This window comes from Neovison vison, chromosome 11, assembly GCF_020171115.1.
Source record: "Neovison vison isolate M4711 chromosome 11, ASM_NN_V1, whole genome shotgun sequence".
NCBI classification, from domain to species: Eukaryota; Metazoa; Chordata; class Mammalia; order Carnivora; family Mustelidae; genus Neogale; species Neogale vison.
In genome coordinates this window covers 207,528,745-207,544,327 of record NC_058101.1, presented here as the reverse complement: position 1 = coordinate 207,544,327, position 15,583 = coordinate 207,528,745, and the positions used below count along the sequence as shown (strand labels likewise).

Sequence of the window (15,583 nt, the reverse complement as noted above, 5' to 3'; positions counted from 1 at the left end):
GGAGCCCGCAGCAGCCTTCTTCGGGGAGCTCAGGTGCTCCATGTGTCGCTGCCTGGGAAAACCCTAACTGCCCCCGTTCACAGGGGCCGTCTGGGCACATCCTCCAACACGTGATGCCATGCCTGGGCTCTGCTCCTCCTTCGTCTCAAGGGGCCGGAGAGCTGCCCACGAGCTGCCGACAGCGTGCCCATCCCAGTTCCTCCGTGCGCAGTGGAGGTGACTGTGTCAGTGACACCCTGCCTCCTGTGACAGTGCACAGCCAGCAGAACCCGGGAAGGGTCAACAGGAAAAGCCCCTCCTGCGACCCACAGACGTCCCGGGGGAAGCACGTCATTGGCCCTCAGCACCAGGTCAGCACAGACAGTGATACTGAAAATCCAGAATCTTTATTTACAAAGACGCGAAACCGCAAACCACTTTTATATGCTTAGAAGAGGAAAAACTTAGGGCAGGAAGGAGAGATGATCTGCGGGGGCTCCCACCCCTCTCCCACAGCGCCCGGGGGGGGGGGAGCTCATCTATGTGGCCGGAGCAGGGTCTCGGGGGACAGGGTCCCGGGTGACTTGTAGATTCTTTCATAACCTATTCCCCAAAATATCCAAAATAGACATGCATTATTTTAAAAATAAAACAATCTTTTAAAGGTTTAAATCAACGATATCAAAACCACAGACACTACTTTTTCAGGAAGGTGTAAAATCGAGGAAGTCAGATGAGTAAATAAAGACGAGTTATTACTTTGTCTAGGAAAGCACTTCCAGGACAGTGAAGGGGCAGCTGCACCGGGCGGTCCCACCACCCGCACCGTGGCTGGCCACAGACCGACCACAGACTGACCACGAACACAACGGTACCACACGCTGCCCTGGGCTCACTTCCATCAGTGAGGACTCACTTGGACACAACCAGTGCAGTTAAAATACATATTAAGAAAAATAAATATTCTGCACCCCGTATTTACAACAGCCCATTGTTCTGTCCCTGCCCCTAATTACTACGAAATCGGGAAACTATGATCTGACTGTAAGCACAGTAGCAGCCGTACGTGTCCGTGTGGCACAGAACGCGGTGCTGCTAACCCAGGACCTTGCTGAGCCATAGTAATAAATACACAACGTTGCAAACCTTCACAGACTTAAAGGAAGAGGATTTTAGAGAAAGTGAAATGATTTTGCTTGGGTTCCCTGATCCCCTTTCAGAACAAACCAACGCCCTGTGGCCTGTCCATGCAGGGAGGGGGAGGCGCGTTCTCCAGGCTCCTGTCGCTCCCTGGTGACAGCACAGCACGGAGAACCCCTTCCGCCTTCAGAACTTGAACAGGTCGATGAAGTGCTGTGGGGACACGGGCATGAAGCAGCTGTCGGGGTCGGCGGCGGTGCAGGGGTGCCCCGAGTCCTGCGGGAGGAGGCAGAGGGGTCACCACGGAGCACCGAGGCCACGGCGCCGTGTGGAGGCCACGGACCCGCGTTACAAGGGCAGATGGGCACGGGGGGTTGTGAGCAGAGGCAGGTGGGCCAAACTAGAGGGCCGGGACCAGGGGTTCTCTGCCTCCCTGGCCTGGCCCCAGAACGCGCGCGCCAACAGCAGGGCGCCCCCGGGAGCTCGCACTCAGCGGGAGACCGGGACCCTGTTTCACAGGAGCAATGACTCAAGAAACAGGCGCTCCGCAGACTGACAAACTTGAAAGGAGGAGGAGGCTAGAGAGCAGAGACCGGGGGCAGCTGGAGGCCACGCCGGGTCGAGGCACCTGCCATGTGGCCCCGTGCCTGAACGAAAGCTCACGGACACGCGTCCAAGTCCCCCTCAGACTGAGCCTGCCCCTGACGCACTGGCCCCGAGGACATCCCGCAAGCGGCTCAGGGGGCGGTTCTGGCCGGCCGGGGAGCATGCGTGGGCGCGACGCGAGGCCTGGTCTAGCACGGAGGTACCTTGAACAACAAAGCAAGGCGGCAGTCCTTTGAGGTCGTGGAGAAAGCACCAGGAGGAGTGCGGGGAAGGGAGGGAGAGAAAGGGAAAGCGACGTTAGCGGACGGCGAGCGCCTGCGCGTGATCTGCACACTCGGCGGGAGCCACCGGCGCTGAGGCGGGCGGTGGGAACGTTCTCGGAGCCCGCGCACGACCACTAGGGCCCATCCGTCCTGAGCCGGGACCGACACTCCCCTTGCCTCGGAGTCTCGGCCGAACGCGGGCCGGGCTGCAGCCCCAACCGCAGAACTCCCCACGGCACAGGCAGTGCGAGGCTGCGGTCTCCCGGCTTGTGCCGAAGACGCCTGGGCCGTGTCTGGGGAAGCCGTCCCGCGTCTCCCGCGCAGCCCAGCACCTGCTTTGCCGAATGCCTGCTGTCCACCTTAGTGTCGCTCCTGCTCCCTCGTGCTCTGTCCGCGCCCCACCGAGCAGCCTGCCGACCTCCCCACACGCTACCCAGCCACCCGCCCGCTGTCCCTTGCGTGCCCGCCACCGTGCGTCCTGCAGGCACCGTGTGCAGGCCACCTGGGGGATCTGCTCCCGCACGTGGGCGCAGACCTGCCGTGACCCCGCCTGGTCCCGCCCAGAGCCCCACCCCTGCAGCGTCCACTCTGGTTCCTGCATGCTCTCTGGTGGCGACACAGCCCTGACCCTCGTCCTGGCCTCCCACAGGACTCCTTCTGTCTGGCTGCGCAGTGACCCCCCACGTCACCTGCACCACAGTTCCGGGAAGCTCAGCGACACAGAAATCCGGTTGCAGAACGGACGGGAGGAGGCACAGAGCCGCCTATGTAACCACGGAGGGAGGTGCCTTCCCTCCTGAGGCCGAGCCCAGATCCCACTCCGGGACCTACCCCCACGGCCCCATGAGGTCACCGCGATGGGTCTGTGTCGGGGGCCCTGACCCTCAGAAGCTGGGATGCAGGGAGCCACGGTCCTCTGTCTGCGTCCACGAGCACCTGCTGGGTGTGGGGTGCACACAAGCCTCCCTCGTGCCCTGGGGCTTGTGACGCAGGCTTCCCCACAGACAGACTTGTGCCTCCCTCACCCATCAGGCCGAGGCAAGAAGACACCTGCTCACAGACTCTGTGCCCTTGAGGAACCGTGTCCTACAGAACAGCTGTGACCACAGAACACGGGACCTGTACCGTGTCTTCACCGCGAGGTGGGAATCCAACTAACAGACGTCAGTGACTGGGAAACAAAATCCCACGTGACTCGTGCAAACGGCATCAGTGAATCTCCGTTAAAGTAACAGAGGAAACGCTCTCCACAGGACCGCACTCACGACCCCCCACAGGTAATAGGAAACCACAGGTGACACTATCACAGACGTCCTCGGAGAGGAGAGAAACCTCCAGGGGTCGTCTCCTTTGCAACAATGCAGCATCTGCCCCACGCTCCATCCGACAAGCTAGAGGTAAACGTATGGCAAAGCGAAGAGCAGGGACGGTGCTGACGAGGCAGAAGCTGACGGCTGTCCCCGCAGCACGAGGGGCCACCGCACGCGGGTGCACACACGGATCTCACTTGCCGTCGACGGAGCAGGGAGAGCTCAGGACACATGCGTATTCGTGGTCAGGGAGACCATGGGCACACATCCCAGGGTGAAGGCAAATGACCCGGGACATGAGCTCCCCTCCCGCTGCAGACAGACCGAGCCCGGACGTGTGGCAGGGAGCCAAGGGGCGGAGGGCTTCTAGCGCGCCTGAGTCCTCCGATTCCAAATGTGAGTCAGTAGATGCTGGTTCAGTTTTGATCAAATACGAAAACCACGTGTCCCTCTGAAAGGCTGGGACCTCCCTGCCGCAGGGGCTGGGTGTGGAGGGGACCCGTGAGGAGGCGCTGGCAGGGGGCCGGAGGCGCAGGGCTGGAGGCCCAGTGTGGGGCACCCGCTCCAGACGCTTTGGCCCCTTTCTCCCGGGTTAAGGGCTGGCAGGAACGCGGCACCACCCAGGACGGGCTGTCCCTGGGGACAATGTCCCCCGAGCAAAGACAGACACGTGGCAGCCCGACACTTAGGACTCCAACCCCATGCTGTGCGGCTCACGTCCGTGACTCTGTCCCCCACCCCGACATCTGGGGAGATCAAGCTCGCTTTCTCAGCCCCACTCCCCTCACGCCCGCAGCAGAGCCCGTGGAGCCCCCCAGCCGCCCCACGTTACCTTCCAGAAGAGGATGCTGCAGTGTCGGCAGAAGTGCAGCGTGTCCCCGTACTGCTCCCGCGGCGGGTAGTGCTTCTGCAGCGCGAAGTACATCAGCTTCCACTCCACGTGGCCCTTCTCTGACACGATCAGGTGCCTGCAGAACTGACACACCACACGCTGCTGAGCGCCACGCCAGGGGCCCCGGGACGTGGACTCAGACCCCCGTGGACTGAGGCAGAGGGGGCGAACCCCGGGCCCCGTGGCATGAGCACACGGGATAGCACAGGCAGGCGGGAAGAGCCTGGTCTGCAGTGACGCCCACGACCCGTATTATGGGAAAATCACGTCCCATGCCCGGTGTCTCGACCCCTGCATCTCCGTACGGAAACGACCACCTGACTGAAAACAGGGCCAAGGACCCAGCACAGAGATGGCCTGGGTGCCACACTCTGTCACCAAGGACCCCACAGTGCCACTGCACACCCACTAGCTCGCACATGATTTAAAAAAAAACAAAAACCTGTAACAAAAGTGCCTGGGGGACTCCGTCGTTAAGCGTCTGCCATTGGCTCAGATCATGATCTCAGGGTCCTGAGAGGCCCCGCGTCGGGCCCCTGCTCCGCGGGAAGCCGGCTTCTCCCTCTACGCCCCTGCTCATGCTCTCTCTCTGATAAACAGAATCTTTTTTTTTTTTTAAAGATTTTATTTATTTATTTGACAGAGAGAAATCACAAGTAGATGGAGAGGCAGGTAGAGAGAGAGAGGGAAGCAGGCTCCCTGCTGAGCAGAGAGCCCGATGCGGGACTCGATCCCAGGATCCCGAGATCATGACCTGAGCCGAAGGCAGCGGCCTAACCCACTGAGCCACCCAGGCGCCCCAAACAGAATCTTTTAAAAACAAACCAAACCTGACCCAGAAACCAGGAGCACCGTGCGGGTGTGGGGAACCGGAGCCCGGGCTCAGTGGCCGGCAATATATGATGCGCAGCCGGGGGGACAGAGCGTGGTGGCTCCTGCCAACTTTAACACAGGTGCCACGTGACCCAGGATTTCCACTCAGAGGTGCACACCCACGTCCACACGGAAACGTGGACGCCAGCATTCACCGCTGTAGAATTCATCAAAGCCGCAAGGCAGAAACGACCCAGATGTCCACCAGCTGCGCAACAATCAGCGGAAACGGGGTCCGGCCACGGAGCGCCGTGCGGCCGGGTTGACGAGCAGGGGGCCCACAGGGCAGTTCCTCGGGGAGGGGAGGTTTGGTGGACCAGAGACTGGTGTGGGGCCAGGGCTCGGGGCGGGGCCTCTGTCCCTCAGGAACCGCTGCAGGGCGTGAGGGAGGGCTGCGGCCTAGGGAGACGGAGTGGCCTCCCCATGCACCAGCCATCCGGCCCCAGGCCGCTGCTCTGCCCGCTGCCCCCAGGGCCTCTCACAGGGCAGCGCTGGGGACCCCTGCACCGGCCAGCCCCACGCCCCGGCTGCTGCTTCAGCCGCGCCCGCACTCCCAGCCCACATCCTCCTCCAGCCTCGGACGTGGCTCCTCCTGGCTCCAGGAGCTCCTCGAACAAGACCGCACTTGCCCCAGGGCATCCGCCCAGAAAACCCCAGACGTGGTGGGGTCGCTGCACCCTGGTGCACAACACTGAGGGCCACAGGTGCCATTTTCTCAAGGACACCCCACCCCTCAGCCTCTCAGAAGGACAGTCTCCCAGGGGCCACGTGTCCACGACTCTGTGGCTCCACCCTCCCTCCCGCCCACCCGGCCGCAGCCAAACCCGCCTCTGATGGGAAGTAATGCATCAGGGAGCCGCTGCCCTGCACCCTGCCCGCCCCACACCGCCCTGCACCAAGCAGATGCCCCGTGCGTGTGCGGGTCTCACGGAGCCCCGCGTGACGAGTACGTGCACCCAACGCCCAGGAGGTCACACGCAGATGTGCCCTGAGCAGGCCCCCACGTCTGGGTCTGCGGGCGCAGTGAGCGGGGAGGGAAGTTCGGAGAGTCACGTGCAGGCGCTGGGGATCGTGACGGCGCAGGCCAGTCTCCTTCCAGGGGACACGTCCCACCCCACGGGGCCCTGAGGCCACCACACTCACCTGCTTCTCGGCAAAGTGGTACTGGCAGAGTTTCTTCCACAGACGCCTGTCCTCACTGAGCATGGACAGCGTCGGCGTCACCTGGCCCAGTGTGACAATGTCCCAGCCGTCAGAGAATCTGTACAAGATGTTGTTCAGCATATGCAAAGGGAGGTCACTGAGTGTGAGGCCGTCGTTCACCTGCCGGGGTGGAACCAGACAGGGCTTCACTGCGTGCGACACCCAGGGGCACCAGGCTACAAGGACACCGCGCAGTCCCCTGACAGCTCTTCAAAACACAACACAACCGAAGAGACACAGCTGAAGCATCACCGTCCCTCACACTTGGCCATGGGAGCCCTGAGCCCCTGTGTCGAGAGAGGGCTGGCCTCACGAGGACCCCGGAGGAGAGGCGAGAAAAGAACGGAGGCCAGTCTGTGCCCTCGGCTCCCCCAGACCCCGACCGAGTGCAGGACTCACTCGTCAGACGTGCCACGGACATGGGGTGGAGAGACGGCGGGGTCTGAGAATGGAGCAAATAAAGCCACTGATCTGCCACGGAGGCCCGTCCGGCCGTCAGCATCTGCTGTCCAACGCGGGAGCTGTACCTGCCCCCCACAAGCCTGCGCATATGTCCCAAGAAAGGATGTGACACAGCGTGCAGAACCCGTGTGTGGTATCGGGAGGGAGAGGAGCACACACGTGGGCAGCCGAGGGTCGCAGCCGTGGGCTGGGCACGCACCCACGCCGCCTCTCACGGAGACGGGGCAACGGCTCTGACCCCTCACGGCAAAGATCCTGCGGGCTCAGGGATGCCTGCACACCTGGCCAGGGCCACACGCTTCTGATGTGGCAGGGTGACTGTCCTTGTCCCCAGTGGTCAGCCCCAAGGCCGGCTGGCTTCCTTCCGGCTTCTGTTTTCTCCAGTGGCCCGCAGCCCCGCACAGAGCACACCCCACAGAGCAATCTAGAGCGGGGCTGCGGGGAGGTGCGGGGAGGCCGGCCGCGTTGCTCTCATGTCCTTGCCGCCGCAGCGTGGCCGTCTTCTTCCAGAAATGCTCTCCCGGCCCTTTGTGTGCGGGGACCCGGGAGGAGGCGTCCTGTGTCCCACAGCGGGGTGACAAGTCAGGGCTCATCTCCGAAGATGTCTCAGGGGCAGCCCCTGGGTGTGGAGGCCTCGGCACTGGCTGCCTCTTTGGGGAACAGCCGGCGCCTGAGACCTCACCATGCAGCATGGTCACATGTGGTCACTTCAGACCCTACCACCACGGGCACGTGCGCAAGCGCCCCCAACGGGCTGCACAGCATGCGCGGGTGACAGGGGCTCGTGGAGCAGCTGTGACCTCAGGCTCTCGCAGGCTGGCGCACAGCGGGCCCCCAACATGGCACTCGAGTGCCTCACTCCTGACCAGGCCTTCGCGCCGTGACAGAAACTACCGAGACTCACTATAAACGCCTCCTTCGTGCCTCCTTCTTTGGAGACAAGCCTCTGCGTCAGACAGGAGCTCACAAACACGCTGAGGCTCGTCCAGGTGTATGAGGAGGGAGGAAAAACCCTGGTGCGTGAGGCACCAGAACCCAGTACCGTAAACCGGTCTCCAGCCCGCGGTGACTGCTCACAAGACACAGCTGCCGGCGGTTTCCGCAGAGACGGCTGTGACCGCTCCAACAGGAAGGGGCACGGGCAGCCAGCCGGACAGTCCATTGAGGCGCAGGGCCTTCAGCTCAGCCCCCCACTTCCCGGCTGAGCCATTTTGCACCGCAAACCCCGTAACCGTGTCACCGTGTGCGAAGGAACACAGCTCTGGGAGGTCTGGCCAGTGCACCAGCCCCGCCATGACTCCTGTGGAAGCACATCTGTCCTCACTCCACGGCCTTGCGGGGCTACAGTACCCAGGAGATGAGGACAGAGGACCTGGCGTGAGAGGGGCCGCAGAGGGCTATCCCGCCACTGCCCGCTGCTGCCTTGAGGAGTCCTTGCCACCTGCCAGCGGACCGCAGCTGCAAGGGGTCCGTCCCCATGGACTGGACCCCAGACTCAGGTCCCAGGACTCACACACCAAGTCCCCTCATGGGCAGGAGCTGGCCTGACCCCAAGGCACGCACAGTCCTGGCTGTCCTGCCCCGGGGGCTGCTAGGCTCCCTGCCCACAGTGACCCCCTGAATCCAGGCTCCCTCCCATCTGGCCACACAGTTCTCTCCCCCAAAAGGCCCTCTGCCCCTGGTTTGCAGCAGCTGTGCAGCTGCCCGCCCGGGCTCATGGGACCACATCTATGCTGTGAAGAGTCAGCGTGACCGCAGGCGACACCATCACCCCCTGATGGGCCACAGGGCACGAGGCCACAGGGAAGCCAGCTCTGAGTGTGCGGTTGTACCCCAGTCAGGAGGGCGTCCCCACCGCTGCCCTCCGTCTGTGCTGCCTCCAAGCTAGTGTCAACAACAGGAAGACCCTAAAGGAAGCCCATGGCTTCTCTGTCCTGCGAGCCGGCCAAGGCGAGGAGAGACCTGGCCTCTGTTCTCTCCCCACCGGAGCGTGTGCTGGCCAAGCTCTGCAGCTTCTCCCCCTCCTCAACGCACACTTCTCTCTGAATGATGCACTTCCCAGCCTCGAGCTCCTTGCTGACGACAGACCCCCGCTGGCCACCTGCACCACCTCCTCCTCCGAGAACCACACACGACCCCAGAGGACAGCGGGGACGGGGGCAAGCACGGACCCTGCATCGGGGGGGGGGGGGATCACTGGCAAATGAGGCGCCATGACTCCTGGGCAGCTATTTTCGTTTCCAACATCTCATCTTCCCGGGAAGGCTCATCACAACACCTCGTCACCCATCCCCGTCTCCATGACGACCAGCCCCACTGCCTTCCCACGAGCAGTCTAAGCCGCCCCACGGCCTCTGGCTCCGATGCACCTGGAAACAAAGAGTCTCCCCAGTGCCTCCGTGGGGCTGAGGCCTCACACTTGGGACCCAGCACGCCCCGTACCTTAGTGACCCGCAGGTCTTGCAGCTGCTGCTGCCAGCGGAGGACGGTCTCCAGACGGCAGACCCAGATGTTGATGTTTCCCACCAGCACGGACTTCCCAACACCCCGGAGGAGGATGCAGAGGGTGGAGCTCAGGTCCTGGAGGAGGTCCTTGATGAGCCGGGGGTTCTGGTGGTCGTCAAGGACTGGAACACAGCAACACACACCGTGGGAAGGTGACAGAGACCGGCGCCGCACCCGTCCCCGTGGCCCCGATGAACGCAGCACGGACGCACTGCAGGAGGGGAGACGTGTGACCCCAGAGGCCTGGCGCTGAGCGACGGACCCCGCATGATCCGGTCAGCGAGGAGGGGTTGGGGTTCCCAGGGGACGGGGTCTGTGCAGGACCACGGCATGTTCTGGCAGCAGGTGGAGAACATGCTTCATGCAACCCAACTGTGTGCCTGAAAACGATTAAAATGCTAAACTCGGAGTGTGTGCATTTTTCCACGATAAAGATAATGATGTAATGTCAATGCAACCCCAAACTGGCATCATTTTTGAGACCCCGCCAGTAGGATGAATTTAAAAGAACGTCAAATATTGCTGGACAGCGTGATTCTGGGGCTGTGCAATTTCAGCTTTAGAATTAGCCGCGTCTGCTCTCCTTTACCGTCGTCCCGAGGACCTTACACACGTGCGTGTCAGTACACTCGGACGCACACACTCACGGTACGGCACCTCAGGTCCCTCTTACTGTCGGCTGAGGATGGAGCAAGACAGACTGAAGCACAAAGCCACAGGCTCTCCTGAGGCCTTGGCGGCATCGACGCAGCCGCGCTGCTTATGGGGACGCACGGCTGAGGTGACCGACCGGCCGCCGACAGGAGACACTCCTCTGAAACCCAGGGACCCTCCCTCGTCCCGATCCGACGGCGTCACCCACCCTGGGGATCAGAGGCAGCCCCAACTCCTCCTGTTCTCGGACTCATCGGGCACCTCTTACCCTTCTGGACAATTTTGTCCAAAACGTTGAAGTAGTTCTTCTGCGCCACGCCGCTCAGTGACGTTAACTGGGATTTCGCAATCAGCTGCAGGAGCTGGAGGAGGAAAGGACATGCATTACTTAGTATGGAAGCAGAAGCCCCCACGCCGCCTTGTCCTCTCCAGAGACCCCACACCTGTCACGTCTGTGGTGTTCCGTCGCCTCCGAGGGTGGGACACTGTTTCCAAGGGCAGATTCCACGAGGTTTTCCTCTCAGGCAGGTTCTCCTTGGGCCCACCTTTCCCTTAGTGCTCCCTTCACGTTCTGAGCACCGGGCCATCTCCCGTGGCCTCGGCAGCTGGAAGGACCTTCTGTCTCCCCTTCACACTCACCCTGTGTCGGCCTTCCTCATCCGCCTACCCCTGCCCCCCCATCCCTTGCCCTGCATCCCAGTGTGTGCTCCTCTCGGGCCCCTCCCCCACCCCGCAGCACCCCCTGTGCCCATATGGACCCACGTCTGGTTCCCTGCAGCCCCGGCTGGGGTCTGCCTTCCCGTCCGCACTCCTGGTGCGATGTCGGGATGTCAGGTGGCGGGGTCATGGGCTCCCTCACACACCTCTGCTCCAGCTCCCTTCTGCACCTGCTCTGCGGGGCCTCCTAGGCACCTCACCCCAATGCCGCTACCCAGAAAGCCACTGTCCGCACCAGCAGGACTCATAGGGAACCCAGAGCCAGGCCTCCCTGGCCCAGGAGGCACACCCGTTCATCCCCCCAAACTGCTGCTGCCCAGTCCAGGCTGCTCTGGGTAACCGCACCTGCCTCCTGCTTCCCTGAACGCGGGACTCTCCACCTTCCCTCCGCTCACCCTGCCGGTTTCCAGACGGAGAAAGGACACAGGAGACAGCAGATGTTACAAGTAGGACGACCACGTAATGACCTTGAGGGGACAAAGCTCCTACTAATGCTTCCATAAGCAGTCCTCCTCCTCTGCGGCAGTGACCGCAGACACATACGCTGCGGGGCACAGGCGACCACAGCTCTGGTCACGTCAAACTGGACAACCTGGAGACGGGCCCAGACCTGCTCCCGGCCCCTCCTCTTCTCACCCATGTATTGCCCCCACCCGCCAGCTTCAGCCTTCAGTCATGTAACATTCCAGAAGCGTGATTTTTAAGTCTTCTCAATCTCACACATTTAACAAAAAAGGAATGTAACTGAAACTCTGTAATACAGAGCATTCCAAGCAGCCGTCCTAAGCCCGTGACCCTGCCATCTGGGCTGGTTTCCCAGGAGACTTCGGGGCCCAGGACCCTGTCCCTGTGCTCAGAGGCCAACGCGTATCACAATGACACAGAATGCACTGGAAATAAGCCTCCCATTTGGGGATCACCTTGAGTAGATGATTTGTGAGTCGGGACTCCCACTTCTTGCTTTGTCCCTTTTTTCCCCCTTTCCCAAGGACTCTCATCTTATTCACAGACTTCTAGAAGGGGCAGAAGGAAGGGCTGCTATTTCCTTTAAATTATACTGTGACACAATTTACAATTTTACACGGGTTACAGGACCCCTCGGTGGGTCTACTCATCACACGGGTGTTCTTGCTGACAGCACCAGCGTGTGGCCTGTTAAAGGTGGGCCAGGTCCCTGCAGACCCACGAGAGGGACATTTCAGGCTTCTGGACGACGGGCTTCTGCTAACCCGCCCTCTAAAGGACAAAGCCCACACTTCCAGGACACCCCACGCCGGGACATAGCCACCTACCATAACCATCAATTTATGCTGTATCACTTAAAAACGTCAGAGCTACAGCATCTAATTTAACCTTACTGAGGTCAAAGTATCAAGTTAGTTGAAGAGTGTCTCCTTTGACTGGAAACTGGCGTCTCTGATAATACTGAATGAGAAATACGAGTTTCTCAGAATTACGTATGATAGGATTTTACTACTATACAATTTTAAAAGACAAAAATCATAAAACTATCTTCCAAAGGTGACAGAACTATAAACAGGAAAATCAGGTAAGCGTCAACCTCTGAGGAAGGAAATCGGGCCACAAAGATGTCCACAGACGGCACGTCCGCCGACACGCTGTTGGGAACACCCTACCTGTGCAGCCTCACGCCAGACGCACACACGCTCCCGATACTACCCCATGAGAGTAAATATATTCTCTACTAACGTAAACAAGCATCTGTGTGAGGCCCCACACGTATTTCTCGGTCCTTCCTCTTTAACGCATCTTGTTCTTAGGGAATCGACAGATCTTTCTGGTATGCTGTAACCCAACAAGTTTCTGGGGAGCAGATTTGGCAAACACCAGGTGTAGTGGCCTACCACCAATTCTTGAACTGACAACAAGGAAGATTTAAGAAAAACGTATCTTTTCTGTGCTAAGGAACAGAGAAGACATCTTTCTGTGAAGGATCTACATTTTAAAATACAGAACCAACCTTCTCTATTTTAAAAATGTTTTTTATTTTTTTATCAACATATAATGTATTATAACTTTCTCCATTTCTAAACACCTAGTTTTCTTGAAAAGAGAAGGAACCGTGGACTCAGTAAAACAACCAGTAATAAATTAATTATTTCAGAGTGCCCTACAAGTCAGTTTGTACCTTCAGCAGAACTCGCGGTGAGTATTTCACAGCGGTAGGAAATCCCTGGCCTGAGCCACCCAACAGTTCACCCAACAGTCCACAGTGGCTCACTGGGCCCTTGCTTACTCACTCGGGGAAGAGCATGCGCCCACTGAGCTGCTGTGCTGGCTGCGGAGCTTGGGGCAGCAGCTTCCTACACGGCCATCACGCACCTGCGACCTGTAAACGGGGGACTCCGCACTACCGGGAACCTCACAGGCCTTTTCACTGAGCTTGAAAGGCCACCACTGCAAGATGTCACAGGACACATTTAGGAAGGTCACTTGTTCCCCTTGAGAAGGAAAGTTCCTAAAACTAAGAGCAGCACGGTCTCCATCACTGAACACGGCCGTGAACCTGCCATCACCGTGGACGTGGACTGCACCTTCCACTCAGGAGGGCATCCCAAGGCTTCCGCAGCTGAAACCATCCTCCTTCAAAACATCTGTGAACAATTGTGCTCTGGCCCTCCGGGAAGACGGAATACGCACAAAACACGGGTGCTGTGCCCGCAAGTGAAACAGCCCTCGGTCCCACCAGCCTCCTGCCAGAGTGTCGCCCAGCTGCTAGGGCCATGCGGCAGGCACGGGGTGCTGGGGACACAGGACACGCATTCGCTCCACTCCAGAAGCTGGGAACCAAGCCCTGTGGCCACCTGGGATCTACAGAGCCTGCCTTACCCAGGCTCCTAGGGAGGCCCTTCCCCCGGCCGCCCCAGCTTCTCATTTTAACGCTTCATGTGGACATAAGACTTTTAGGGACTGCTATTCAACCCCACAGATTCATTACTTAGAAATATTTTGTAGGAACATATAAAATTGATGATTCGGGGCACCTGGGTGGCTCAGTGGGTTAAGCCACTGCCTTCGGCTCAGGTCATGATCTCGGGGTCCTGGGATCGAGTCCCGCATTGGGCTCTCTGCTCAGCGGGGAGCCTGCTTCCTCCTCTTTCTCTCTGCCTGCCTCTCTGCCTACTTGTGATCTCTCTTTGTCAAATAAATAAATGAAATATTTTTAAAAAAATGAACCTTTTAAAAAAAAAATTGATGATTCGAATGCAGCAGTTACATGGAATAGTGGAACAAAGTACCCAGTAGTAAAGGACTAAGTGAAACCCCCAAACTCTGAACTTTTCATGTGTGAACTGTAGGCAAGACGTGGGCCTTTCAGGGCATCCCGGGGGTGCGGCCCCCTGGCCATTCACACTGCATCTTTCCTGGGGGCAGATGGGGCCAGAGCGGCTCAATCCCGACCTACTCTATCCTCCTGGTCAGTTACTCGACCAGCCACCATTTAACGTTCTTCCAAGTCAGGAAGCTGCTAAAATACTCTTTCAGAAGACTGCACTTTCAGAAAACCCCACTCACCCAGCAGTCCCGTGAGACACCACCCCACGACCCACCTCTCGGTGACCATCCGTCAGCCACGTGCAAACACGGCCACTCAGTGAGGACTGGCTCACCCCCCAGGGCGGCGGAGGGATTAACGAACTCCTCTCACGGGATCCCAGGAGGAGTCGGGGCCTAGAGAGTCGGACTGTCCCATCCCCCGCCACACCTGTTCCCCAAGCAGGTCACGAACGCTGGGGACAACGGAACGTTTGCTATACTGCTGAGTGTGTCTGCGGCTGAATCGTGGAGGGCGCACTCCCATTTCACAGAGCCGGAGAGAATCCAGTACAGGACCCTGCACTCGACACCGTGAAAGTGTCCACCGCGTTCCGACAGGTGGGCGAGGGAGCGGCTTCCCACGCTGGGGGACACGGCCTCTTACGCTGGCAACCACAGGCTAACGCGAACCGGAAGAACAAGCTGGATAGGAGAGTTACCATCGCATAGGAAAGCAGGTGTTCCTACGAGGGTTTTAGTAAAGCCTCAGTAAACCGACTGTTCGTACCTAAGATGCTCCGGTTACAGGCTCCCAGGGAGTGGGAGTGAAGAACCAGCTCTGCCACCACCAGAAGATGAACAGTGGGCATCTGGGAAACGCAGGACGTAACGACAAACGCACTAGTCTGGAGGAGTCCCAGCCGCGTCCTCGGTATCACAGAACACATGGCAGGGTCCTACCCGGGACTTAAAATTCTGTGCGTCCCCACAAAAATACAAATAGGCACACACACCTGTTTACAAAAGAGAGCATTTCCTGGAGAACACCTGGAAATGAACAGCAGCCGCCCACGGGGGAGGCGGGGCCACGGGGGAAGGGGGTGCAGGGGGAGAGGGGGCCGGGTAGGAGCAGCCTGGGGAGGGATGGGGGGCAGCTCCCTTCCTGAGCGTGTGCTGTCCTCTCAAACCTACCGCACCAGCGAGCCAGCGCAGGAAGCAGAAGAGGGAGCAGTGTGCCAGCGACGGCGGTGAGGCCTCAGGCCCATCCGCAGGCCCAGGACCACGGACCGCAGGCCCAGGACCACGGGCCGCAGGCACACGTCCCACGCAACCCAGACGAAGGCGTAAGCACTTTATACTTCTGAGGGGATTCTCCCCGGGGAGTCCCTGCTGCAGGAAACACAGCACGTCTAAGACGGTGCAAACCTCGGCAGCTGCTGCTTTCAAACCTTCCTGGAAAACGCCCGCAGCCCTTCAATCCATGGCTGCTCCAGCCACCGGCGCACTGCCCTGCTGTACCCAACACGGGGCAGGGGAGTGTGGTCTGTTCTTTTCTCCCAGCGCTAGGGGCAGGGCCTGGGACCCCACAGGAAACAGGAGGTGGATGAAGGCCACACCCACAGGAGAGACCCAACCCGAGCTCCAGCAAGGACAGACGAGCCCGTGTCTGTCCTAGGCTGCCAGCTGTCTGACCAAGGGCC

The 15,583-nt window shown here is 59.8% G+C and overlaps 1 protein-coding gene across 7 annotated transcripts in view; it reads right to left on the bottom strand.

Moving 5' to 3' along the window:
- Positions 1-367: 367 nt before the first annotated feature.
- FBXO25 (F-box protein 25) overlaps positions 368-15,583 on the bottom strand; it is a 52,627-nt gene continuing 37,411 nt past the window's right edge. For 3 of the 7 annotated variants that reach the window (XM_044225732.1, XM_044225733.1, XM_044225731.1), the window contains exons 6-11: positions 10,156-10,249; positions 9,171-9,355; positions 6,207-6,386; positions 4,131-4,266; positions 1,929-1,955; positions 368-1,395 (exon numbers count right to left, since the gene is read on the bottom strand). In XM_044225732.1, coding sequence (XP_044081667.1) covers positions 1,196-1,395; positions 1,929-1,955; positions 4,131-4,266; positions 6,207-6,386; positions 9,171-9,355; positions 10,156-10,249 — 822 coding nt within the window. In that variant the 3' untranslated portion in view covers positions 368-1,195. Of the gene's footprint in view, positions 1,396-1,928; positions 1,956-4,130; positions 4,275-6,206; positions 6,387-9,170; positions 9,356-10,155; positions 10,250-15,583 lie in introns of all 7 variants that reach the window. The other 4 variants (XM_044225736.1, XM_044225737.1, XM_044225735.1 and 1 more) reach the window with 3 other exon arrangements.